At 46.1% G+C, this 26,016-nt stretch overlaps 1 protein-coding gene across 6 annotated transcripts in view; it reads left to right on the plus strand.

The window, feature by feature from the left end:
• Positions 1-26,016, plus strand: part of Nedd4l (NEDD4 like E3 ubiquitin protein ligase) — a 332,907-nt gene that overhangs the window by 100,586 nt on the left and 206,305 nt on the right. For all 6 annotated transcript variants that reach the window (XM_063277199.1, XM_063277200.1, XM_063277201.1 and 3 more), the window contains exon 2: positions 6,345-6,418. In XM_063277199.1, the coding sequence (XP_063133269.1) occupies positions 6,345-6,418 (74 nt within the window). The remainder of the gene's footprint in view (positions 1-6,344; positions 6,419-26,016) is intronic.

Raw genomic sequence — 26,016 nt, forward strand, 5'->3', positions numbered from 1 at the left:
CCACTGCCTCTGGAATGCTTGGATTAAGGCATCTGGCACCACGGCAGGCTGGGATCAGATATTTCATTTTTAACAGGTTTTATGACTTTGTTTTGTTGAGACAGTGTCTAACTGTGCTGTCCCTGTTGGCCTGGAGCTCATGGTTTCCGTCCCTTAGCCTCTGAGTACTGGAATTACATGGACACACCACCATGCCCCATGCCCCACTGGATGCACTCTTGTTTGCTCTGTCTGGGTTACTTCTGCATCCACCTTGCTGGAAGCCCCCACAGGTTCTCTCCCTCCTTTCTGTGTAAGCCACGATGGTCACCCATGTTTTATATATAGCGCTTCCATCAAAATGATTGGTGTAATGTCCACCCTCTTCTAAACATTCCAGTCTGGTCTCTGACCTCCTCACACCATAGTGCCCTTCTGGGCACATTCTTCACTGGTCTGTCCATGTGTCCCCAGGTTTGCTGATAGCCCTGCCTGAAACTTCCTGCTCACACTCAACACGGCCTACCAGGGCTTCACTCACATGACTTCCCCTCAGGGTGATCTTCCATTACCATTGGCCATGCATCATCCACCGCCTGCCTTGATCAGCTGCTTCACCGACTGTCATGATGTCTCTAAAGCATTTACTGCCAGCCGGCAGAAGCTGTGTGTGTCCAGTCTGTCCTTCTGCCTCATTCGGATTGAACTCTGTCTTGTTTACATTTCTGTCCCCAGATACTATATCTCTGACACACGGTGGTATTCAGTAAGTGTTCATTAGATGGAGGAGGAACATCACAACGTAGTATGTGTGTGCATGTGTGTGATACATACTTATAAAATACATTAATTTAGTTTTTGAGAATTACATACACTGATCATATTGTTTCTTTTCTCCAACTCCTCCCAGATTCTCCACCACCTCTACCCATCCAACTATAAGTTTTTCTTTTTTAAGAGAAAAAAAAACAAATATACTCACAATCTCTCATACACACACACTCACACACATACACATACATGTTCACACACATGCTCACATACTCTCACACAGGCTCACACACACATACCTACACACTCACACACACTCACACACTCACATACTCTCATACACTCACACATATACACACATACACATACACACACATGCTCACACACATTCTCACACATGTTCACACACTCACTCTCACACACATACTCACACACATACTTTCACACTCTCATACACACACTCACACACATACACATACATGCTCACACACACATTCTCACACATGCTCATACACTCACACTCACATGTACTACACACTCACACACACATATACACACATACACACACATGCTCACACACATTCTCACACATGCTCACACACTCACTCTCACACACATACTGACACACATACTTTCACACTCACATACACTCACACATACTCACACATACTTTCAAAGCACACACATACACACACACACATATTCCACATACTCACACTCACACACATACATACACACTCACACACAGTCACATACTCTCATACACTCATACACTCACACACACACACTCACACACTCACTCTCACACATGCTCACACACTCATACTCACACATGTATGTACACACTCACACACTCACACTCTAACACACATACATTCATACACACTCACTTTCATACACTCACACATACACACACACATGCACACACATTCACACACACTCACACACACTCACACACACTGTTGTATCTGGAAGATGCTGTTTCCTTGGAGCCACCCCTCACCTTTGGCACTATCCGTCACTCTACCTCCTCTTTCACATAGATCCCCAAGTTTGGGGGAGGGTCTGATAAAGAGATCCTATCCTTTAGGACTGAGTGAGCAAAGTCTCTCACTCTCTACACATTATCTAGCTGTGAGACTCATGTTAACTCCCATCTGTTATAAGAAAGGTCTGTGATAAAGGTTGGTCAAACAAGCTCTGCTTGAAACTCTGGGTTCAGACTCAAGGCAGTCACATCAGAGGGGCAGTGGTAGGGGTGGGTGGTAGGTAAGCAAGGCAGGGCCAGGGTGCCGTGTGGTCCTTGTCCCAGGACTCAGTGGTTGGTTAGCTGACTTTGGGAATCCTTACTTCAAGGTCTGGTTGGAATTCAAACTGCAAGCAGTCATTATTCCATCTTTATATGTAAGTACACATGTGTGTGCAGGTACATGTGTGGAGGGCCGAGCTCCATGCAGGGTCTCTTCTTCAATAACTTTGAACCTTATCTTTGAGACTGGGTCTCTCACTGAATGGGTTTGACTAGGATCCCCCAGGAACCATCTGATCTCCCCTTCAACATCACTAGGATGGCTGGCACTTGTACCCAGAGGGTTTTGCTTCATTTTGTTTTACATATGTGTTGGATACTAGGGATCCCAACTCAGGTTTTCCTGTTTACCTGAACCATCTCTCCAGTCCTTTATACCTATTATAACGATATTATACCATTATATGATAATTACATCATATTGCTACGATATAGCCTATTATACCATTAGAATGATAATATTGTAAGTTCATTGTTGTAGAGGCTTTTAGATTTTTCTCAGATGAAAATGAGTCTTGACCTCCAACTCTCAAGATACCTTTTATACTTATCTATGACTTAAAAGATCTTTCAGTGTGTGTGTATGTGTATGCATGTATGTGAGTGCATGTATGTGTGAGTGTACGTGTGCATGTGTGTGTATATGCAGAAAAAGGAGTGTATGTGTATTTGTATATGAGGGGGAACATGCATATGTGTACCACACATAGTACACATGTGAAGATCAGAGAACAGCCTTTGAAAGTGGCTTTGAAAACACCGCATGCACGTGCTAGTTCTTCTGGAGCTCCTGGGATTCTGTGTCCACCTTCCATGCTTCGTAGGAGCACTGTGGTTACAGACTCCGTGCCTGGGCTCCGAGGGTCTGAACTGAGGTCCTCGCATTTGATATGTGTGGCAAGCGCTGCTCACTGTGCTTTCTCCCCATCCTCCTAAGATTTGCTTTTTTTAGGACAGATTCATAAATGAGATTCTGTTGAGTAGATCATATGAATGACATTTTAGGGGATTTAGAGACACTAATCCTTTTAGCAAGCGTCTGCTGGGCTGTGACTTCCTGTATTATGAGGGCTCATGGGAGGTGCTCCCAGAAGCAGGGAAAGGCCGGCTGCAGGGCAGGTTGACCTCAGTATCTTCCTTGTAGATTTCAGGTCAGGTGCTCACATTCACTAAGGGGAGGACCTGATTTCTCCAGAAAAGTCTAGCTTTCTCTTTATTTCAGTTTATTTTTCATCATTTACCTATATGTGAGTGTTGCCTGATTTTTGCTTAATTTGGGAAATGGGCCACCCAGGTAAGACCATTCGCTCGGTGGGAACGCAAATACTTGGAACCCGGGTGTGAACTAGCCTCATCCTGTTTGCTTCTCCAGACCGCATAACAGTTTGGTCGAGGTCCTAACAAATTATCTTTGCTGGGCAGGACTCGGGATGTCTGAGTCTCCCGAGAGGAGGGTGAGCAGCTTGTCTTCTACCCCGTGGCGTGTGACCGTTAGTGCCTTGCGCTCGATCATAACTGTTATCCCTTCCTCTCCCCCATATCCACCGTCATGGGTGCAGAGAGCCACAGCTGTGTCTGAGTTGAACATAAGTGACACTCATGATTGAACAGGTACTCGCTTCTCTGCATCAGGGCCATTTTATACATCTCCCCCTTGCTGCCAGATGTCCCTTAAGTGGCATCTGGGACTAGCCTGTCAAAAGTCCAGCCATTGTGGTGACCTCAGATTCCACCCCTCCCACTGTTCCACCACACAGGTCATACACACACACACACACACACACACACACACACACACGCACACGCACATTCACATTCAGTATGGCTACATTTAGGAGCCTTCTTGGCTCCAGTATTTATATTAAGGCTCCTTGTTCTCCCTGTGATCTGGCATGGACCTGTTTATTTGGTAGGTGCTTGGCCAGTGCTCAGTTCTTATGCATTGGGCACTAGCAAGCCACACATACTTCGTAGGCATGCAGAGAATTCTGCAGAGGCATGCTAACAGATTTTGATCCATATGTAAAAAGTAGTTTCACTGTGTCATCATCTCTCAGTATGAGCAGGCTCTGGGAGGTACTGACCGTGAGTAAAGGACAGCTTGGGGAGAAATAGAAAAGAGCCTCTCTCTTTAGAATACCATGTGCATTGAACTCTGATCTGTAAGTATATAAGAGATAAGTCGGGGCTATCCCAGTGGCACTCAGAGGTGCTTTGGTAACTGCTTGGGAGGCTGTCTCACGAAGGTGGCATGGTGTCTTCGTTATCCCTGATGACTCTGCCCTTGCTTTCCCTTTCCTGGTTAATCCTTCAGGGCTGCCAGACCCTACTGTTGATTTGGATGCTGGGGAATGAACCCAGTTCCAGCGAGGTACCACCGAGCTGGTTCCCCCAAGCTCAGATACGATGAGAACTTCTTCCTTTATTTACATCCTTGCTTTTTCCTCTGTATCTGTGTGGAAGCAGGGTTGTCAGGGAGGGAGCCAGGTGCGATAGGGGATGGATGCAGGGTGGATGGAAGGCTCCTGGGGTGCAAGTCATCTCAAGCATGTGTTCTAGTTGTCCATACATACATACAGTGGACCTGTGGCTAGTTGGCAGATTTCCATCCACCTTTGGTTTGCCCTGGCCTTCTCCTCTATGGTCACGTGACCACACAGCTTTTCTTCCTCGGCAGATGAGTGTTTGGTTGCGGCTCTCCCATTGCTCAGCACTCCTGTGCCAAGATCTCCATTCCTAGTCATTGCTTCTGTCTTGGATAACTTTCTGCAGACCATCATCAATCACTACCAACCTCCAGGCCTATGCTGATCAGCTCTGACGTCTCCAACTCGGACCCAGTCTTTGTCCCATTAGCCATCTGATTTGTAGCCTCTGTGTGCTGGACACAATCCTCTATTTCAGCTTATGTTGTTAGTGAGCCAAACTCAGACTTCTGTGACCTCAGGCTAGCCCTCCTTCTATGACACCTCATCCATTCTCACGTGTCCCTCGACCTTTGGCCCTTCACCTGCTACCGGTGTGTCCGTGTCTGTTACTTCCAGTAGACCTTTGTTTTTATCTGAAGGCCAAGTTCAGTGCCGGTGCGTAGGAGAGATACTTAAATGCTAGCAGGAGTGAAGAAATGGCTGACTGGGTTGGTGGATGAGAAGCTGACTAGCCAGTCTGAGAAGGTTACTGCCCAGAATGAGGCTTTGGATTTCTCTTTATCAGAACCAGGGAATTATTTTCGATCGCTATTACTAAATTTTGAAAAAACACTTTTGTTTTCTTAGGAGATATTTTACTACTTAAAACATCTTTCTATTCTATTGCGGGCCACACTTAAAAATATATGCACCTGAATCGTTTTGTAAGCTTGAAAGAAGGAATTATTTATAGTGATGTTGGTACTTGGTCATTAGAAGATACTGCCTCAGCGTCCCCAGTGGTTGTTTGTGATCTTGGTACAAGTGAGCAGTATTTCCTCAAATATCCGAAGTAATCAATGTGATGACCTGCCTGCTTAGAATTAAATCTGGGTTTGATTAATCAGGAAGCTTTAGTTTCCAGAGTTTTAATATCTTTTCCCATTGGGTTATGTATCAAATGTCACTCCTCAGCGTGATGTCTACCTTGTTTGTTTGTTTGTTTGTTTGGTTTTGTATTCTCCTCACTCCTCCCCTCCCCACCCCTCCCCAGCCCTCCCCTCCCCTCCCCTCCCCTCCCCTCTCCTCTCCTCATCTCTTCTCTTTTCCTTTCTTTAAAGACCTGGTTTTCCACTGGCCTATAATTCAGCAGATCAGTCAGGCTTGCTGTTCAGTAGCCCCAGGGATTCACTCTATCTCTGCCCAGCACTGGAATTGCAAACTTACACCATATATACCCAGTTCTTTTATGCGGGTCCTGAGCCTTGAACTCAGCTTCTCCTGCTTGCAGGGCAAACTCTTTACTGATTGAACTATCATCCCAGCTGCCCATTTGGACTTTTTAATACGGAGTCTCAGTATATATCGTTAACTAGCCTGGATGTCACCATGTAGACAACGGTGGCCTGGAATTTGTGGCGAACCTCCTATGTCTGCCTCCTGAGCGCCAGGGTTATCTGTGTGTTACCATTCCTGGCTTGAGTCTTAGCGTTGTGTAGCTGCTCTGTTGCCTTCTGAAGACTGTGAGCAGGAATTGTCTAAGCGTATTTCAGTGTTGGACTGAGTGGAAGTTACCGACTTGAAGCTTCAAGTTGAGAGAGCTGTCTATTACGGGATCGGTTTTAACCTTGTCGTTTTTTCCTCCCCTTTTCTAACAGGGAGAATCCCGTATTCTCAGAGTAAAAGTTGTTTCTGGGATTGACCTCGCCAAAAAGGACATATTTGGAGCCAGGTACGTTTGCTTTTTGTGTGTGTGTAGGGGGTGGGAGTGCTTCTGGAAAAGTGATAAGCCTTGGTGTTGATGGTAGTGGTGGGGTTTTGGGGATTGGTCCTAGGGCCTTGTGCATGTTAAGCAAGTGCTCAACAACTAAACACACACACACACACACACACACACACACACACCTTACTTTTTCTTTTGAGGCAAGGGCTCACTAAGTTTCCTAAGGACCAGCTTTGAACTTGTGGTCCTGTTGTCTCAGCCTCTTGAAGGCTGGAATTATAGGCCTGAGCCTGAAGGCCTGGCTGGTAAATCCTTTCAAACTCAGGTGTGCACCTGGACCACCCACGGGCTTCTGCAGAGGTTTGGTGGGAGGATGGCGATGGTGATGTCTGATGATGATGTAGCTGGCCAGGGCTGGTATTAGCTTGGATATCTAGTCATTATCACCAAGTGCATTACTGTGGTACTTAGCTGAGGCCCTCATTAGGGCTGACTGCTTGAGGAAAGTAGATCCCAGTGAGGTTTTCTTCCTCCCCTCAGTTTGGGAATTTGACTGTGCTTATGTAATTGTATCACTCCTGCTGGTTCTGGATCCGAGGAATCTGCCAATCCCCAATCAGAAATACTTAGGGGAAAATGATGTTGGTGTTGAACTTGTACAGTGGTACCCACCCCCACCCCATCGTTATTTCTTAAACAGTACAGTACAACAGTGACTGACACAGTGTTCAAGGTAGGTATTAGGAGAGATGTAGACTTGAGTCAAAGTCTTTGGGAGATGTGCACTGGTTATTTATTTACAAATGCCGCAGCACAGAGATTTATTTAAGGGACACAAACATCTGACATTGGGGATCCCCGGGAGGAAGTGGAGCAGTTCTCTACACATGTGGAGGGCGTGGCCTTTCTGGGGTTTGTTTTGTGCTTTCAATTCCTAACTAGGGGGAAATAAAAGTCTGTATCATTTCTTGACCTTGGTGTCATTGACGTGTCTTTGTCCGGGGATGGGGTAACTGGGTGTTGCTGGGGATGGACATTGTCTCACCAGTGCCCTGGCTATGGAGCTTTCTGAGTGCTTTAGCACTCACCTCTTAGTGCTGCTGGTGATATTCCTGGGCCTTTTTGGCCATTTAGGCTCTCTGTAGTGTGTGGCAGTGTGTTATGGGAAGGAGGCGGGAAGGTGGTGAAATAGCTTGAATGGATTTGAACAGACTCTGGAGCACAGAGCTCTTGAGCTTTGACCCAGCTGGGACCTAGAAATGTTTAAACCTAGCTTTCTCGTTTATGCTTGAGATAGTTTGGTGATGTACACAAAGTCCAACTAGTCGCTTACATCACACAGGTCAGCAGCTGTAAGAGTGACTAGACAGACTCCTGCCCCTGTCCAAGGCCGGTTTCTCTTTCCTGGTGGAATGATCTCGAAGGAGGGCGGGTGCCTATTGAAGATTCGTGTCATCATGTTCTTGTTGGCCCCATGTTTTACCCTATGGCCCTCTTATGACAGCATCTCTGCCTGATTCAGGAGACCGTGCACACTGGGGCCTCTTTCCATGTCACTCCCTGTCCTCCCTCTTGCCCCCCAAATCCCAGTGAATGTCCCATCCCTGTTGTCTGACTGCTCACACCTCACACGTCACTGGACTCTGCCTATTGATGATAGCATGCGAGTTTATAGAATGGAACCGAGGAATTATTAAGATATAAAACTGAAGAAAATATTGGCGTGTTGTTTAAAGAGCTGTCTTCTGTGTGCTTCAAACAACTAATGGAAGATAAGCTCCCTGGGTGGATGGGTCCCAGAGAATGGGAGTGTCTGAAAGCCTGGGCATTTTCCCTGTGCTTGTGGAACTGTGTGAGAGACACACATCCCACACATCTCTCCTTCGACTGTGAACTTCCACTGCTGGGCTGACCACCTTTTTTCCTATGCTTTGGCAAGGGAGGCCTGCCCTGGAGGTGGGGACAGGAAACCCTGTGCTTCCCTCTCTTTCCTTCCCGGGCAACCCTGCCACTGTTTCCAGGAATCCTCCTCTTACCAGTCTGAAATGACACCAATTGCGGGAATTCTCAAATTCCGTCCCTATGAGAACTTCACCTCCTATCCTGCCACTACCGCCCAATTTAGCCCAGATGACCTTTGAAATAATAATAATAAAAAAAATCGTGTGTCTGGGTATCCACGTGCTGCGCTGTGCATGTGGAAGTCGGACGACGGCTTTGCAGGGTTGCTTCTCTCCTTGCACTTATATGTGGGCTTGGGACATCAAGCTCAGGCTGTCAGACTTGCATGCGCTTTATCTGCCAGCCAGTCTACCAATCTTTCCTTTCTTAACCCTTTAGCTTCCAGAGACAACACCGTGTCCTTTCAGCATCTGTCGGCGGGTTACCTGGAGGTTTTGCTTGTCTCTGTCACTGAGAGAGAGAGAGAGAGAGAGAGAGAGAGAGAGAGAGAGAGAGAGAGAGAGATAAAATATATTAAGAGACATTTTTAAAAGATAAAAAAGATTAAGGTCCCATTTCTCAGTTTGTTATTAATATAATGGAATTGGGCTCAGAATGTTATGAGAACACAAGAAATTTCAGCTCTAACATTTTCCTATTTGTATGAAAATAAGGACTTTTCTTAGGGACCGTGTGCAAAAGGAAGATGCAAATTGCAGAGACAAATAGTATAGCCTAATAGGTCAGTGCCAGAGAGGGACCCAGACACAGAGTGCCTTCCCTTTTCTCAGACCAGCAAATGAAAACACCCCAGCACATGTATCCCCTTCCTTTTTTCCTCCCCTCCCCTGCCCTCTACTCCCCTCCCCACCCTTGCTTGGTGAGTATGAAGATAATTGTTGTTGTTAGTGCAGGCTAAGGCGGTTTGGCATTTTGCTCTGGCCCCTTACTCTTGCAGTCAGAGAGCAGACACCAATTGGCCCCTACAGCAGCCTTCAGAATCTATGTGCCCATGGGGTCATAGGATAGCTTCATGGAGGGTGGGGGTCTGTTCTTTCATCCATCTTATAGGTCCTGAGGGTAGAACTACTTGATGGTAGGTATCTTCTGAGCCATCTCCTGGCCATGAACTTGAACTCTATTAGGAAGACATTTTAACGAAGATTTAAACATGAAAATTAGCAGAAAGACAGGAGTTCAGGGATAGTACATGCTCAAATGTGGGTCTGGGCTCCTTGAAGAAACTGGGTTCAAAGGGTTTCCAATGACTCTGTATTTCGAATGGGATCACAGGGTGCCTCCTAGGGTGCTTTGGATAGGATAAGAGTCTGGTACGGGAAAACAAGAGTCACAGGACTGTAGAGCAAGGGGAAGGTATGCCTTTTACTGTGGGGTTTCCATGAGACTCTCAGAAATGTTGAGGTTTTCAGTTCTCCAAGCTGTCCTTGGCCAGATGTGCTAAAGCCTTAAGCATTGCTGTTCAGAGATTCTTCTCTGAAGTATCTCTGTATACAAGGGGTCTTCTTATACAGGGGGCCTCGGCAGCAAATGTTGTTACTAATGTGCTGACATGCTTGACTCAGCTGTCTGGAGTCTTCAGCCAGATCCAGGGTCTCCTTGTTGCTCCCTCTTTTTATCGACTTGTTTGTTCTTGTTTGTTTGCTTTGATGATGTTTTAAACCTTGCCTCATTGCTTGGTATTTTTCTGATGCCCTCCATCCTCTTTCAGCCTGACCTTAACAAATCTTTCAAAACCATCTGTGTCGCGGTATGTCTGTGAAACAGATAACTCCACCCTGCAGCAGAAGGCTGGAAGCCAGGGCGAACCTATAGTGATCAGTCAGAGGACGCTCTGAGGTCTCGTTAAGCCATGGTCACGAGCACAAGAGCAGGTTTTGCAGTGTGTTTCCTGCCATCCACTGTGTCCTTCCGAGCCCTGAGCTAGCAAACATCCTCCCTTCACCCCCAGCCTCAGTATTACCTAACCCATGCCTTGCTGGAACCCTGTCTCCCTGACAACAGTCAGGGTAAGAGTTGGAACTCTCACTGCGGAAGTTCTTTGGCTTGAGGCACAACAGGGGATACTGGTGTAGGAGGCCAGGGAGACAGAATGTGATACTTGGCTTGCATGGTAATTTGGGGTACTTATGGAGAAGTAGGGTACTTCCTCTTTGTTCTTCTAGCATGGCGATGGCTACCCCCGAAGGCTCGAAGATCTGGTGTTGGGAGAGCTGCACCCTGATGGCCTGGATCCCCCTAGTGGGAGCTCACCAATCCTCTCTTGAGAGACCTATGCAGAGATGCCCTTCTCCTCTTTTGGTTCTCTGGGCCACAGTCCAGGACTTAGGATGCAAGATTGTTTTTCGTCTCTACTGTCGCCAAGTCCAAGTTCTATTAAAAAGACCCTTTGTTCAGAGCAGATTGGTTATCTGAGCTTTGGTGCAGACTGCCCATGTGAAAAATGGCAGCAGGGACTTCCCTGCCAGCCTCACCTGGAGGTCAGGAAAGGACAGTCATACCATTCTTCATCTAAGATTCGGACACTTCTGCCTGAAATCAGCACTGTGTAGAAGGGGATGGCAAGGCGTAAGATGCAGATCGAGTCTCTCGTCACCCTAGGTCACAGACACCCAGTCTTTACACCCTTTACAGTGACAAAGAAATGCAGTGGTTTTCCCCCTCCTTCCAAATGTGTTGTTTGTTTGAGACAGTCTTGCCGTATCCAGGTGGCTAGTTTAGCCTTAAGCTCCTGATTGTCCTGCCTCTGCCTCGCATGTGCTATGCTCACACGCATATGCTGTGCACACACACACACACACACACACACACACACATACACACACACACACACTCACACACCTCCATGCCTAGCTCCAGAACAGTGCAGAGCAAAAGATAATCCTTTAGAGAGTGAGAGGACATGTGAGATGCCCGTGAGACACTAAAGCATTGTTCTGCCATCTGCAGGGGCAGAGTGAAGCCCGGCTGCTTCTGAGCCCTTTTGTTCTGTCTTGCTGCCCCAGGGTTGCAACTCTATCTTGGCCTCAGTCAGCTTTGGCTTTACCGCCCCCCCCCCCCCCCGTGTGTGTGGTATATTTGTATGTGCACTTATGTGTGTGCACTTGTATGCACATCTGTGTGTGTGCACATGTATGTATGTGTGCACGTGTGGGTGTGCACTTGTGTGTATGTGTGTGTGCACTTGTGTAATGTCCATCTTGTTTGTTCGTTTGGAATTTTTGGAGTTTGTTTTTTTTTAAAGACAGGGCCTTCCATTGGCCCCAGACCTCACTGATTAGGGTAGTCTATTTGGCTAGCAGGCCCCAGGGATCTAGCTGTGTCCACTTCCCCAAGCACGTCATTACACTTGCCTTTTAAACATGGGCTGTGGGAATTGAACTCAGGTCCTCATGCTTGTGTGGCAATCCCTTTACTGACTGAGCTTTCTCCACAGCCCCTTGGCTGGCATCTCTGCTAGCTTGGCTTCTGATGGCTAGGATGGTATTCTATTTCTCACCTTCTAGAGTCTCTTATAGCCCCTACTGTCCTAAGAAACAACCTGGAGTCTGCATGAATCTGGCCCTCTTCACCTCTTCCTTCTTCATTGTCACCACTTCTACTCTGTCATTGAGAACTCACCACACAGGTTGCTGCTGCTTGTCCTGGCTACTGCTTTTCACTATGCTGGGAGTCTGTTTATATCCTTTGTGGAGGCTCCTCATTTGGCGCTCTCTCTCTGTCTCTCTCTGTCTCTGTCTCTCATTGATCTGTTCCAATGGCAGAATACTTGTAGAGGTCCCTTCCCTGTGATGTGGCCCAACAGGGTGGAGCAGCCATTGTCCCTGGTCTACAGTGGGTCACCGAGTCTCCATTTTCCTCCAGTCTCACCTCGCAAAGCTGGTATTGTTGGAGGCTAGCCTTGTTTCATCACTGTTGTAGGCCCAGGAATTTTGCACGCGACTCGGGTCAGTACCACTGACTTGAGCTCCTTAAGTGCAGTGTGACTGGAGTGTTTAGTGTGTCAGGGCTGCTAGCCTAGAGAATGGGTATTTTTTTCTTCCTGGGGGTGCTGTGAGCTCCTTACCTTCCTTCCCTCCTCTCTTGGGCATTCAGGGGAAGTTTCTATTCTGATTCTCATGGGAGCTCTGGGACACAGCAGAAGTCACATGCCAGATGAGTGTGGAGAGAGAGGAGGCTAAGAAAGGCAGGCAGGAGCATCCATAAAATAATGTTGGGCGAAGGGTATTCAGTACTGACATCTGTGAAAATGTGCATATCTTACAGAGGGATGAATTTATCCATACCATAGTAGATCCCAGAAATTTCTCTTTGGATAAACAAGGCCAAGCTGGGTCCAGGAATGAAGGGTGAGGGCCCTTGTACCAACCCCTTAGCATTAGGAGTCAGGGAAAAGCTGTGGACATGGGAGATAGATGGGGGACACATGTAGGTGCTATGGGCCACCTTGGCCGCCATCCCACTCAAATGCCGGTAGTGAATCAGGCATTGTTTGAGAGCCAAGGTTGAAGCTGCATGCGGTCAGCAGGCCACTCACCTTACCCAGACATCCTTGTGGATACGTTTGGATGGGACAGGCACAGGTCCTGCTTTTTACCACAGTGAAGTATGCAGTCAGGATAGGAGAGGCGTGAGGTGGGAGTCATGGTCTCTCATGCTTATTAGACAAACAACACATGAGTACCAGTACCACACAGATGACATGGCAGCATGTTGGTGTTAGAGGCCTTTACTATGGTACCTTCCTGTGCTGGCGGAGGGATCCTGTCTATCTTTGGGACCCTGGTTGAAAATGAAGCCCAGCTTATATAGCTGGCCTTAATACCTAGGCCTCAGTTTAAGTCTTGGCGTATGGCCAGCCCAGTACAGGCCAAAGAACTGTGGATGTGGGTACCTGTGTGAGTAAGTAAGGCCAAAGTACACAGGTACCTGTTTATGGTATTCATTTCCTGTGTCGATCTGGTAGTCCAGCTGGCAGCTGACACCTTTGGGAAACGTACAAGAGTCTTGGCATTTGTGGCCTGAGTCATCTTGGCCTACGAGTTCTTCAGATTCTCGTTGGGCTTCTTGACAGGGTACAGTCTGAAGAATTGAGAGTCTCTCCTGTTAGAGATTAGTATCTGTGGTAGAGGCTTACCCGTGTGTTGTGGGACACTGTGCACTGGCCGTGCACACACTAGCCAACGCTGCTTATGTGACTGGGACTGGAGGTTGGACCTGTTTACACACAGTAGGTACCTTTGTTTTTCTACTTTGCATATGAAGAAATCGAGGCAAGCCAGAGTCAGTTAATCTCCACAGTGGGTGTGTGGAATGCTGCTCTTGCCAGACACTGCCTGGGTTGTCAGAGCAAGTGACCAGCAGAGATCTTCCACCCTTTGATGATTTTTGTACTCTGTGAGCAGATTCAACCCACTGCCTGTTGAGTTCCATGGTAACTGACGGGTGCTTTTTGAGTTGGGGCTGGTAGGTTAGAATAGATGTGCTTCGCCGTATCATCTGTGAGTTTTCCTTTAGACCTAGATCATCTGCTCTTCTTCAGCACCGCTTGAGTATCCAGACATTTGACTTTTTTGTCATAGATGTAAACAAGAACTGAGTAAGGCTACGTTTTAGTAGCTGCCAACCTTTCCTCCCTGAGGTCTTCTCAGTGTGAAATTTCGGAAAGAGGAAAGCAGAACTACTCTTTAAAATAGAAACTAGTTCTGGGATTTCATATTTCCTTACTGAAAGTGATATTTCACAGGGCTGAGTGTGTGGTGAGCTCTACTGTGCCCTAAAAGACTGGATCACTGTCATGTGTGGTGAGTCCTTAGTACTGACCTGTGCATGGTTGGCTCACTGTCATGTGTGGTGAGGTCTTAGTACTGACCTGTGCATGGTTGGGTCACTGCCATGTGTGGTGAGGTCTTTACCATCATTTGTTCTTTTGGCAGCTTCTAGTTTGAATTCTGAAACAGATGGGCTTCGGGGCTTCGGAAGTATAACATGTAGAGAAAGTCCTCTGTCCTCTGATTAAGAATCATAAAGCCAATGCCATGTAATAAAGGTTCACATCCCTATGGTACCAGCTCACTTCGGTCTCCTTTATCTAGATCTAAGTTAATATTTTCCAGTGTTTGCTTCATCAATTTCCCCCCAGGAGTATTCAAAAGCAAATTACAGATAACACGATTTTAGTCCCTAAGTACCTCAGCCCACATCTCAAAAAAAAAAAAAAATCAACAAATAATGCCGGTATAACCACAGAACTGTCTTCACAAACTTAAAAGTGATTGCTTAATGGACACTATGACCTTGTCCATTAACTGAACTCCCCTGAGTGTCTCTAAAATGCCTTTTCCAGCTAGACTGATAGAAGTGGGCTGAGGCGCTCATGTCGCATCTAATCGTCAGCTCTGTTGGACTCTGGTCTAGACTAGTTCCTCTCCTCTTATCCTTGAAAGACTGTCTGTCTCATTGAGTACATTACATTGTTTCCTGCTGATGTCATCAATCGGTGAATTAATATGTTTATCTCAGTTTGGTCTCTGTGATAAAACGCCATGACCAAACGCAACTTGGGGAAAGATGGTGTTTCTTCAAAGGCTTGCAGGTTCATCCTGGAGGGAAGCCGTGGTTGGAACTCAAGGCAAGAGCTTGGGGCAGAAGTCTTGTACGAACACTGCTGGTAGGCCTGCTCTGGCTTGCTCAGCTATCTTCCTTAAACAGTCTGGGCCCACTCATCTAGGGATGGCTCTGCCCACAGGGAGCCGGGCTCTTGTCCATCAATTAGCAGTTAAGAAGACACCTTACCGATAAAGCTACAGGGCAGTGTTATCTAGGAAATTCCTCAACTGAGGCGTCCTCTTCCTGACTGTGGGATGTTGACAACGGAAGCCGACCATGACAAGGCCCTCATTCTCGTGTGTTTCCTGCATATTAGACGTGAAATTTAAACACCGGGACAGGAGACACATCACAGTATCTTGTCATGCTGTTGTTAGTGGTGCTAAAGTGGTTCTTGGGTTTCTGTGGGGACAGTTTGATCCCAACAATATCAAACATTTTCCCTCTAGAATGGCAGCAAGTAAATGACCACTAAGTTGATGCGTTGGCTATATCCTAAAACATTAATATAGATTCAATATTAATTTATTTTGTCCCTAAAGATTGGTGGTGTTTTTTCCCACCCCTTTGAAAATAGCACGTAAAGCAACCCCCCTTCCTTGATTTCGACTGTAAGTACCTTGAAGTCCCCCTTTATCGATCTCAGACACTTCTAGAATAGCATTCAGGCTAGCGTGTGGGGACTGTTGATCCCCCTCCATGGACTAGAAGAAATCCACAGGTCTGTTAATTTTGCTTGTGGTATACTAAGAAAATTCTGAGCTAACATTTGGAAGATGCTGTCTTAAAAACCCAGATTTCCAGGAGATCTTGGTGATCTAGAAATGTCATGCTATCGTCGGCGTAAGGATCCATGACTGAAGGTCACTGATGGATTTCTCTTCTAAGTAGAACTGAGGACCCTGGGTCCCAGGGACCTCATGCCTCTTGTATTACATACACCTGGCTTTCCTCAGTGGTAGAGCTGGGCCTGCATTTGGTGTTTCTCCCAGACATTGTTTCTTGAATAACTGGAGCTGACTTATCTTACTGTCTTGCCACAGAGCACTGACATTCTCCAGAGCCTAGGTTTAGGGCCTGTAGAGTATTTCCCAGCCTCCATATCCCGCCAGGGGCCCATTGGGAGCAGCCTTGCCGTCCCGGGGCATTGCTGAGCATCACATCTGCGTTTGAACCAACATGTGTTTGTCTTAAAACCTCTGCACCAAGTAGTGCGTTGCTGCTATGATTCATGTGGAATCCCAAAGAACCTGTTCTCGTTCCCTACCCCATCCCAGAAAAATGCCAAAATAACCTGAAAGAATATTAACCTTCTTCCTCAGCTATAAATACCTTCCGTTTACCCTGGAAAGACCACGTTGTTGTTTATATTTTATCCTATTCCTGGTCTTTACGTGGATGAGTGCAGTGTCCTGTAAAAGTAATAGCGTACAGCTTGCATACCACCCAGCCCACCTGGTTCCTGGAGGTGAAGGAAGGAGCGAGGCGAGTTGACGCATACCCAGGACAGCCTGTATCTAGGTTGTCAGACCTTCAGGCTTACTGCACTCTATCCGTGCCATTTGCACAGGTCTTTCTGGAGATCTTGAATCATGGAGAAAAAGCTGTGGTGTTTCTGGTGTGCAGTCTTACAGGGTATATGTCTAAACATTTTTGAAGATATATTTCTTCATAAGTTATAGGTTTTTTTTTTATTTTAAGGATCTTCCCTAATGTTAGCAAATGTCACTCCCTCAGAAGTGTGTCTCCTGCTTTCTCTGCCCTCCTGATTTATGAATATGCTCAGATTAAGGAAAAGCAAAAATAATAAGACTCTTTCCTTCCTTATTTCCGAACCTCAGTGATGTAGAAGTCACCGAGGATCTCTTTTCAGGAATAGAATGCTCTGCGTGGAGCAGGTGCTTGGTCGAGTTTGTTGTCGTGGCTAAAGCCAAAAGCAGCTGAAGTTCTGTGTGTGCTACAGACTTGATCATGGCAGGCCCAAGGGCAGAGTGATGGTTGTCCTGGGATAGAGAAGGGGTCTGCCGTGCAGTCTCACTAGTAAACGTTCTACTGTTCCTAAACTCAGGCTTTTAAAAATGCACAATACAGAATTTATGCTGGAAACCTGGCACTGGAATTCTTAAATGTGTGTGTATATGGTGTTTGCATGTGTATGGGGTCACATATGTACATGGGCATGTATGCATGTGTATGCACATGCATGTGAAAGCTTGAAGCTGCTCCTGGGTTCCTTCCTCTTCATTATTCTTTTTTGTCATGTCCTTATAAAACCTTTTCATAATTATATTTTGAGGAACAAAATGGTTGAAAGACAACCATTTTTAAAATTATTATCCTTAAGCAAAAAGAATAGGTTCTTAAATGGAAAATAAAACCTTTCCTGGTGGCTATAGGTAGTTATCTGAGTCAGAAGCCATGTGTGCGCGTGAGTGCATGCATGTGTCCAAGTGTGTGTGTGTGCGTGCGTGCGTGCATGCGTGCGTGCATGCGTGTGTGTGTGTGTGTGTGTGTGTGTGTGTGTGTGTGTGTGTGTGTTTCTGTTTCTATTTCTGTTTTCCAATAAAGGGCCAGATAGGTAGTTGAGCTTTAATAGGACTTACAATCTCTTGACAACAGCATAAAACATATTTGAACAATCTATAAACAGTAATGCAGCCTTTCCCCTTGATGATTTGAATGAAATCTACTCTGGTGAGATGATAATGGAGTAACAAAGGTACCTAAATTTCCTTGGATCCCCAAGATTGGCAACTGAAAGGTTGAGTTTTATGCAACCAAGATAGCATGTAGAATGTGGCTGGACAGATAGGGTCTGAGCTCATAGAAACAGACTGACCAGGGCTTTCCCTGGCCCCTCAGTTTTAACATGTCTTCTTCCTAAGTCTAGGGCAAGACCCCTCTAGGAAAATAAATAATAATGGAAAATAAAACCTTTCCTGGTGGAAAGGGTCTTTATTTCTTTTGGGCCAGTTGTTATACAGAAAAGCAATGTTGAACATTAGAGAAATACTGTTGTGTTTTATGGCTGGCTTTGAAGAAGAGAGGTTCTAGTTTCTATGATCTCTCTTGAAAAAGAGATTAGCTTGTTTCTTTCTAGCTTGCTTCGTGGGGAAAGGTGGGGTGAGAGCAGGAGAGTGCAAGAAAGTCACCAAAAACCTTGCTTCTGAGATTTTGATTTGGGTATATTGTTTCTGGAGTCCCAACTAAATACAGGGACGTGGCTATATGCTAGTGATCTACAGGCCGTGGTTTGAATGTGTAATACAGGCCATCGATTTATAGAATTTATAGAATTTTCTATAGGAGATAAACTTAGAACCAGGAATGGGGTGTCAATAGTACTTGGTTATGGTTTTTAAATTAAACTCTTTAATGGAGATTCTGGGTGGCAAATGACAGAGTAATTTTGCTTAGTGTTGGCTTTTAGAGCTTGAGGGAGTCTGATTACTAGAGAGTGCAGCAACTTTTATTTATTTTTCTCTTCAGGGGCAGGCAGCCTAAATATATTTTACGAAATTTTTTGATGCACATCACAAAATCTAAGACAGATCATGGATACAATTGCAGAGTGTTTTTTTGTCTTAGTGAAAATAATTATTCTCGTCGCTTCGTGCATAAGATATGTGAATAGTAGCCAAAGTTGGATTCATGCTTGGGCAAGCAGATGAGAGACATATAGCTGTGTATCAAAATTAAATTATTGTCTGTCTTCCTTCCTAAATATTTTGGAGACTTATGACCCTAGTTCAAATAATGTTTAATAAGGAATCTGCAATCTGTTAACTGCCCAGTAAATTATTGAAGGGCTGGCATGTAGGACATCAGCACAGTTAGTAAATACATGCTTGACTCTAGTGAGTGTTCCTATGGTTCAGAGAGAAAGGGTGGTGAGTTTATCTCCAGGGCTGTTTACATTTCTATCCCTCTGTGTTCTCTGCCTATTGTTGGGCTTGTGCGATTATTGTCTTACATCACTGCATGGTAAGAAACTGCAGACGTTTGAAAGAAAGACTTCCAAATTTTAGTGATCGGACAAGAAATCAAAATGGGCAATCAATCTTAACACCATTGTCACTGTTTTCTCAGTCGGAAAGCGGTATGGTTGGTACATCAAGACATCCCCTCCTTCTCTTGCAATAATTTGAAAGTTCCTTGAAAACAAAGATTTAGTTGTTTTGTGGGGTTGTGCATGTACACACACGATGTATAAATTTTCAGCCCCAGCCAACCAGCATCGAGTATCCCGGCAAAGCAAGGTTTCACTTTAGTAGTTCTGATATTGTTTAATCGCAGCTGACTCTTCAATCACAGCTAACAGAACAACAGAGAATTCACAGAAAAGGTCAGTGGAATCTTTGCTGAAAAGTCACAAGTCCATCTTCTGTATGCTTCCAACATTCTTATCCTCCAAGGTCCTACAGAACACCCCACTGAGCTCTCAACACTCAGTGGCTTTTATAGCCCAAAGTTCCAAAGTCCTTCCACAATCCTCCCCGAAACAACATAGTCCGGTCTGTCACAGCATTACCCTACTCCGGGCACCAACTTGTCTTAGAGTTTCCATTGCTGTGACAAAACACCTTGGGGAGGAAAGGGTTTATTTGGCTTACACTTCCACAGTACTGCCCATCATTGAAGGAAGTCAGGAGTAGAGAAGGATTCTGGAGACAGTGACCCAGAAGAAGCCTTTCTTCTCTCAAGCACTTCTGTCAGGCATTTTGCCAGGGCAATGGGAATAGTAACAACCATAAAGCAAGGAATAAGACAGAGCCTGATGTGGGCTTTTGAAACTCCAAAGCCTCTCCCCCATGACACACCTTCTCTAACAAGGCCACGCCTCCTAATCCTTCCCAAAATATGTCCACCAACTAGGGGCCAAACATGAACCTACTCAGGCCATTCTCATTCAAACCCCCACAGGTCCATGCTTGCTCTCTTCTTTCTGTCCTTCCTGTCCTTGGCAAAACTTTCTGTGATGCCTATGGTGACACTGACACAAACGCTTGTTGTGACATCCTCCAGTATGTTTTTTGCACCCTGCCCTTAACTTTTCCAAACAGCTAATGGTTAAACCTTTGTGTCCTCAGAAGATCCACCATTTCTCTGTCAATATGGGTTGTGTCATCCCTAGGTTCTCCATCTGCATGACCAAATTGTTTTCTTCCTGGATCATTCAGTCCGTATCCTAGGTCTCTGCATCTACCCTTTGAGACAGACAGGCCTTGACATTGGCTCCCTCCCCAGTAGTGGCAGCGAGCTTTTCACCTTCCTGGCCTTCAGGTCCATGAGAATAGGGGATGAATCTTTTCTACTTACTGCTTTCCTACACTGACCCAGGACCCAATGCCCATGAAAACAGTTACCCATTTATTTGCTGTATGAGTTACTATTCCCATTTCCCTGGCAAAATGCCTGACAGAAATGCTTAAGAGAAGAAAGGCTTCTTCTGGGTCACTGTCTCAGAACATCTATGGCAAAGGCAGTAGGGAAGCATTCACAACAGTAGGCATGAGCAGCCTGGACTCCTTACATCCTAGCATTAGACAGAAAGCAGAGCACTTGGGCCAGGCCAGAAAGGATATACCTCCAGGGTCTGGCAGAAGCAACCCAAATGGGCTAGCTAGGCCATGAGTCTTAAAGGTTTTACATCCTCCCAAAACAGCGCCACCATGTGGAAATCAGGTGTTCAAACACAGAAGCCTGTGGGGGACATTTCAGATGCAAACCACAGCCCCACATATCCACTGCTTGCATGTGGCAAACTAGATCCTTATGTGGCTTGTCTGTCTGTGCTCCAGCCTCTGGGCTGTATTTCCTGTTCTCTGCTCGAGCTATTTTGCATGCTCATAAGATCAACACAGATGCATTTATTTTTAATAAAGCCCCATGTTAATCTCCATCCCACTCCTCTCGAGTCCTAAGAGGTAGGGATTGTGACATATCTCTGCGTGGAGGCCTTCTGAGTGGCTGTGTTCAGGTGTATTGTGGAACCTGCAGCTCCCTCTGGTGGCCAATCACCAGGTGCATTTTCATGCTAGACCATGGGAATGGGCTATGAATCGCATACTCATTCTTGTAATACTGTTGTAAAGAATATTAATTCATATCTTGGTAGTTTGGGCACTCATTTTCAAGCAGTTTCACATAGAGGAAAGAGTTATTTTTACTTTAAGCAATTTCTATTTTTGTTACATAGTTGGTATTTTTAAAGGTAGGTAGACACCGCATTAAACATCATTTTGTCCTCTTATCTGCCAAATAATTTATAGACTCATCAAAATAAGATACAGTTCACTGAAAAAGAATAATTAGCAGAGAGTGAGAAGAAATGAAATTCTCCAATTGACTGCTGCAGTCCAGTGTAGTCTTGTAGGTACAGTGTGTTGCTCTGTGCTGCTAGTTTCAAAGTTTATGGATCAGGTTTCCTTGAAAAAGGAATTTCCAGACGGGCATTCCTAACACAGAAATTTATATTACTATAATTTAATTTATATTTCTATAAATGGTTGCCTCTGCCCATCCAGGAAGCAGGGTAGATCATCTCAGAATTGTCCAGATTTGGTTTGGATTTAAAAACATCCCCTTGCCTAGGGTTGTCCCCGAGCTCCTGCTAGAGGGCAGAGAAGCTATTTTTAGAGTGACAGAAGAGGATCGATTGGAAGGTGCTGTGTGTTCCCCTCTGTCTTTCTCTCCTCCCCGTGGCCCCCTTCCTAATAGGTACACTGGGTTGATTATCACAGTGACCCTCAGAGAGCAACAGCAGCAGCAAATTTAAACGGCAAGTTCTTACATGCACGTTTTGTTGGTTATTTCTCCCGAATTCTTGAGTATTATTTCTGTGTCTTGATAAAATCCTACAGTGGGCAGGGGAGAGAGATTCGGTGATTCTTGGGCATTCTGTTTAAGTGGTTGTGTTTCAGCAAAGGCCCCCAAACCAGGCAGCTGTGCCTAGAATACCCCCACTCATTTTGCACTAACATCCTTTTCCTTTGCCATCATTTAAAGTCTCCTCTTCAATCCACTCCCCTCCCTTTCCTCTCCTTCTCCCCTCCCCTCCCCTCTCCTTCCCTTCCTCTCCTCTTCCCTTCCCTCCTCTCCCTTTTCCCCTCCCCCTCCTCTCCTCCCTTCCCTTCTCCTCCTCTCCCCTTCCTTCCCTTTCTCTCTCCTCCCTTTCCCCCTTCCCATCCTATCCTCTCTGTTCCCTTTCCTCCCCCTCCTCTCTTCCTCCCCTCCCCTCCCCTCTCCTCCTCTCCTCTCTTCTCCCCTCTCCTCTCCTCCTCTCCCCTTCCCTCCCTTTCCCCCTCCTCTCCTTTCCATTTCTTCCCTTTCCTTTTTTCCCCAAGACAGGGTTTCTCTGTAGACCAGGCTGGCCTCGAGAGATCTGTCTACCTCTGCTGGGATTAAAAGTGTGCACCACCAGCACCGTCCATCACCACCTTGGCCCTTTAAAGTCTTAAACACCAACAGAAGCGGCTGAGGGGCAGACCAGGCGTGCTTGCAGTGGGACAGAAAGCAGGGAAGGACACAGCTCTGTGGGATGACGGGAAAGTAGCTTTTGTAGACATAATTAATTAGCATTTATTTTTGGCTCTGGGGGTACAGTTCTTACCACCTTTCCAGCCAGCGATCTAGGAATGGATACATTTTTAACACACCTGTTTTTAATCAGAAGACAGTGCATTCTTGTACTGTTTTCACAACAGACAGCCCCCCAGGGTGCTAAGGCTGTAGAAATAGAAACATTTTCATGCCCTTGAAATTCAGGCCTCTCGAGTGAACACAGAAATAAATGAAAATACTCAAATGATCTCAGCTAAGCTGAAAAGTGTATTTTTTTTAGTGGTACGGTGTTCCCTGACACCTAAGCTAGGCCATGAGAAATGTGCTGGGGGCCACCTCGCTCTGAAGCGGATGTTAGGTGCCTAGAGAGTGGCACACCCTTATCACTGAAGGCCATCCGTCCTTGAGGTCCACAGTATCTGTCTCCAGCACGCCTCCTCCACCCACCTCCTGCTAGATGTATCCTCCTGGGTCTTCACCAGCAGAGCCAGCTAGATAGAGCAGTGTCTTGAAAGCAGCAAGAGGGTGACTGGTAATGTTGATGTCCTTGGTTTAGCTATAAATACTGCAGGCAAGCGTGAACTTGGAGGGATATCATAAGAATTAGAGATACCTTTGCGACAACCCATGGGAGAAAGACATCTGTTCCTTCCTTTCTTCAAAAAAGAGATTCAGCGTGCCCTAAGTCCTTTTTCTTTTCTTTTTTTTTAATTGGATTTTTTTAAATTTACATTTCAAATGTTATCCCCTTTCCCAGTTTCCTGTTCACAGCCCCCCTATCCCATCCTCCCTCTCTCTTCTTCTATGATGGTGTTCCCCCACCCATCCATTTACCCCTTCCTGCCTCCCCACCCTGACATTCCCCTACACTGGGGGTCCAGCCTTGGCAGGACCAAGGACTTCTCCCATTAGTGCCCAACAAAGGCATCCTCTGCTACATATGCAGCTGGAGCAATGTGTACTCTTTGGATGGTGGTTTAGTCCCTGGGAGCTCTGGTTGGTTGGTATTGTTGTTCTTATGGGGTTGCAAGCCCCTTCAGCTCCTTCAGTCCTTTCTCTAACTCCTCCAATAGGGACTCAGTTCTCAGATCAATGGTTGGCTGTGAGCATTCGCCTCTGTATTTCCTAAGTCCCTTTTCAACACAGATGTGAAACGGATGGTCTTCTTAAAGTTAAACTTACCTATGGTTTATAATACTGAAAGTGTTGCACGCTGGGAATATCTCAGTAGACATACCGGAGGCAGGAAATAGGCAATGTTAGAGCCCTTTCCTTCAGTCTCACAGAGGTAAACCCCTTGGGCGTTTCTGTGGTTTGATGATTTCCCTCTAAACTTCAAATACCAATAATGTTCCAGGATTCAGAGACCAGGCTAGATAAAGGTGATTAAGCCTGGGGAGTTCGGGGTGGGAGTGGTGGGGGAAGCAGGGGATGTGGGATTAGAGGCCTCCTATAAAGCTTCCTAGAAGGAACTTTCTTTTACAAATTACTTAAAGCAGGAGAGTGCAACCCCGTGCAGACCCTGGATGTTGTTGCTCTGCCCTTGGTCTTGTTGCCTCTGTAACTGTGGAGAATAAATGTCTGTCTTGATGAATTAGCCAGCTGCCAGCGTTATTTTAAGGAAGCATTCAGTGGGTCCTGGAGTTTAGCTGCCCTGAATCGCACAGTAACACTCTTGCTGCCTCGGGCTCCCAAGTCCTGGGATTGAGGTGTGAGCTACAAGCTCTTCCTCATTTTCATTCCAGGATTCAGATGTTTCCAGGGCCCAGCCCACATCTGTTTATCTTAGCATTCTCATAACTGTTCCATAGCCCCCTTATTGGAGGGCTGTTGTCACTCTGAGAATACTTGTGGTAGAAGAAATGACTACGTACGTGGCCCTCACTGTTGCTGCACTCAGACATTTGCCATCTGTGCCTGTTGGATGTCATTTTATAAAACACACTTTCTCCTTTGCCCAGGACCTCTGACTCCTCTCAGTAACTAACCCCCAATCCTGGAAAGCTGGGAGCTGCTGTCCACACTCCACCAGCCCCTCTTGGCTTCTCTCTTTCTCTGCCCACCTTAGCTCCTCAGAAGAAGACACTCAGACAACTTTATTATTTTAGGACTTGTCAGGTAGCACAATGCTGGGCACAGAATTTCCTGCCCTAACCTTATCAGCTAGCCTATTTCAGCCATCGGCCAATGGGAGGCCACCGTATCCACCCACCCCAGGATCTTACATGGTTGTTGTGTCTCCTGTTCCAAAAGTCTGGCCAAAAACCTGTTCCCTGAGTCTGCTTTTCCTCTTGGGATCCAGAAGTCTCACCTCTACCCTTCTCCCAGCAATTAGTTTCTGCCTTCTTTATCAACACAGTCACAAACCAATTAGGAATCAGCCCCTCCCTCTACATGTGCCTTAAAAATAAAAGATGTGACCCCGTATCACATTCTATGCACCATGGATAGAAATGAGGCACGAGGCGAGGCCCATGCCCACTCAGAACACTGCTGTCATCTCTAAAGTCATTGGCTAACTTCAAGGTGAACTACTTTGAAAGACCATCCCGCCTATTCCCTTTATCAGTTTCCTCTTGTCAACCCGGGTTGCCTAGGGAAACCCGTCTCCCATAGGAAAGATGCTCCAGGCAGAGGGTGCTTGGACAGCGCCAACTGGCCCTCGTGCCAGCGGTTGCCTGGAGGATGACATTTAGCTTGGCATTTACAGCACTTTTAAAGGTAGGAGTTAACAAGCTGTGTATCAGCCTTTAGTGTGCATCTGGCTGGTGGAAACAGTCTCTCGTGCTCAGGATAGCTTCGCGCCTGGGGTGGAGCACCCTGGGTATCTCGCATGCCTGGTTAGACATTCACTTTAGAGCCCCGTCCTGCCCTGGGGGTGCTCTTACAGTTTACTCTTTCTTATACCTGTGGGCATCTTTTCTGATTGCCTCTCCACACTTGATTCACTCTGGTTTTAATTTAATTCACTATAGCTTCTCGGAAGGAAAAACCTAAAGGCCTCGAGGAGAAACGCCATTTTTTAATCATTATTAATTCTTCAATTTCCGTCTTTGTAATGTATTTTATTCACTTTAACTTTCGGAGTCAAAGGAGTCATGGGAAAAATAGTTATGACATGAATAACTATCCGAGTGATGGCGGCTTGTGCCTTTGGCGCTCAGGGATGCTGCTAGGAGGGCTGGGAGTTGGGGGGTCCTGGTGGGAACTCTGGCCTTGCTGCCCCTGTTCCATCAGGAATTGCTGTGCAATTCTGCGTGTAGCAAAAGTTCCAAGACCACTCTGTTGCTTCTGTGTGTTGAGTAGAGCCAGGACCCGCTGATGGCATTGCCACCCACCCCAGAGCCTGGTAGGCACATGGCAGAGCAGACACAGTCTAGAAACTTTTCTCCCCCATGCAGTGTTGGGCTTTGGGCTCAAAAAAAAAAGGATTTCCAAGCCATTCTGCACCTTTTCTAGCAGTGGGACCCTCGCTC

The sequence above is a fragment of the Rattus norvegicus genome, chromosome 18, assembly GCF_036323735.1.
Source record: "Rattus norvegicus strain BN/NHsdMcwi chromosome 18, GRCr8, whole genome shotgun sequence".
Classification (NCBI taxonomy): Eukaryota; Metazoa; Chordata; class Mammalia; order Rodentia; family Muridae; genus Rattus; species Rattus norvegicus.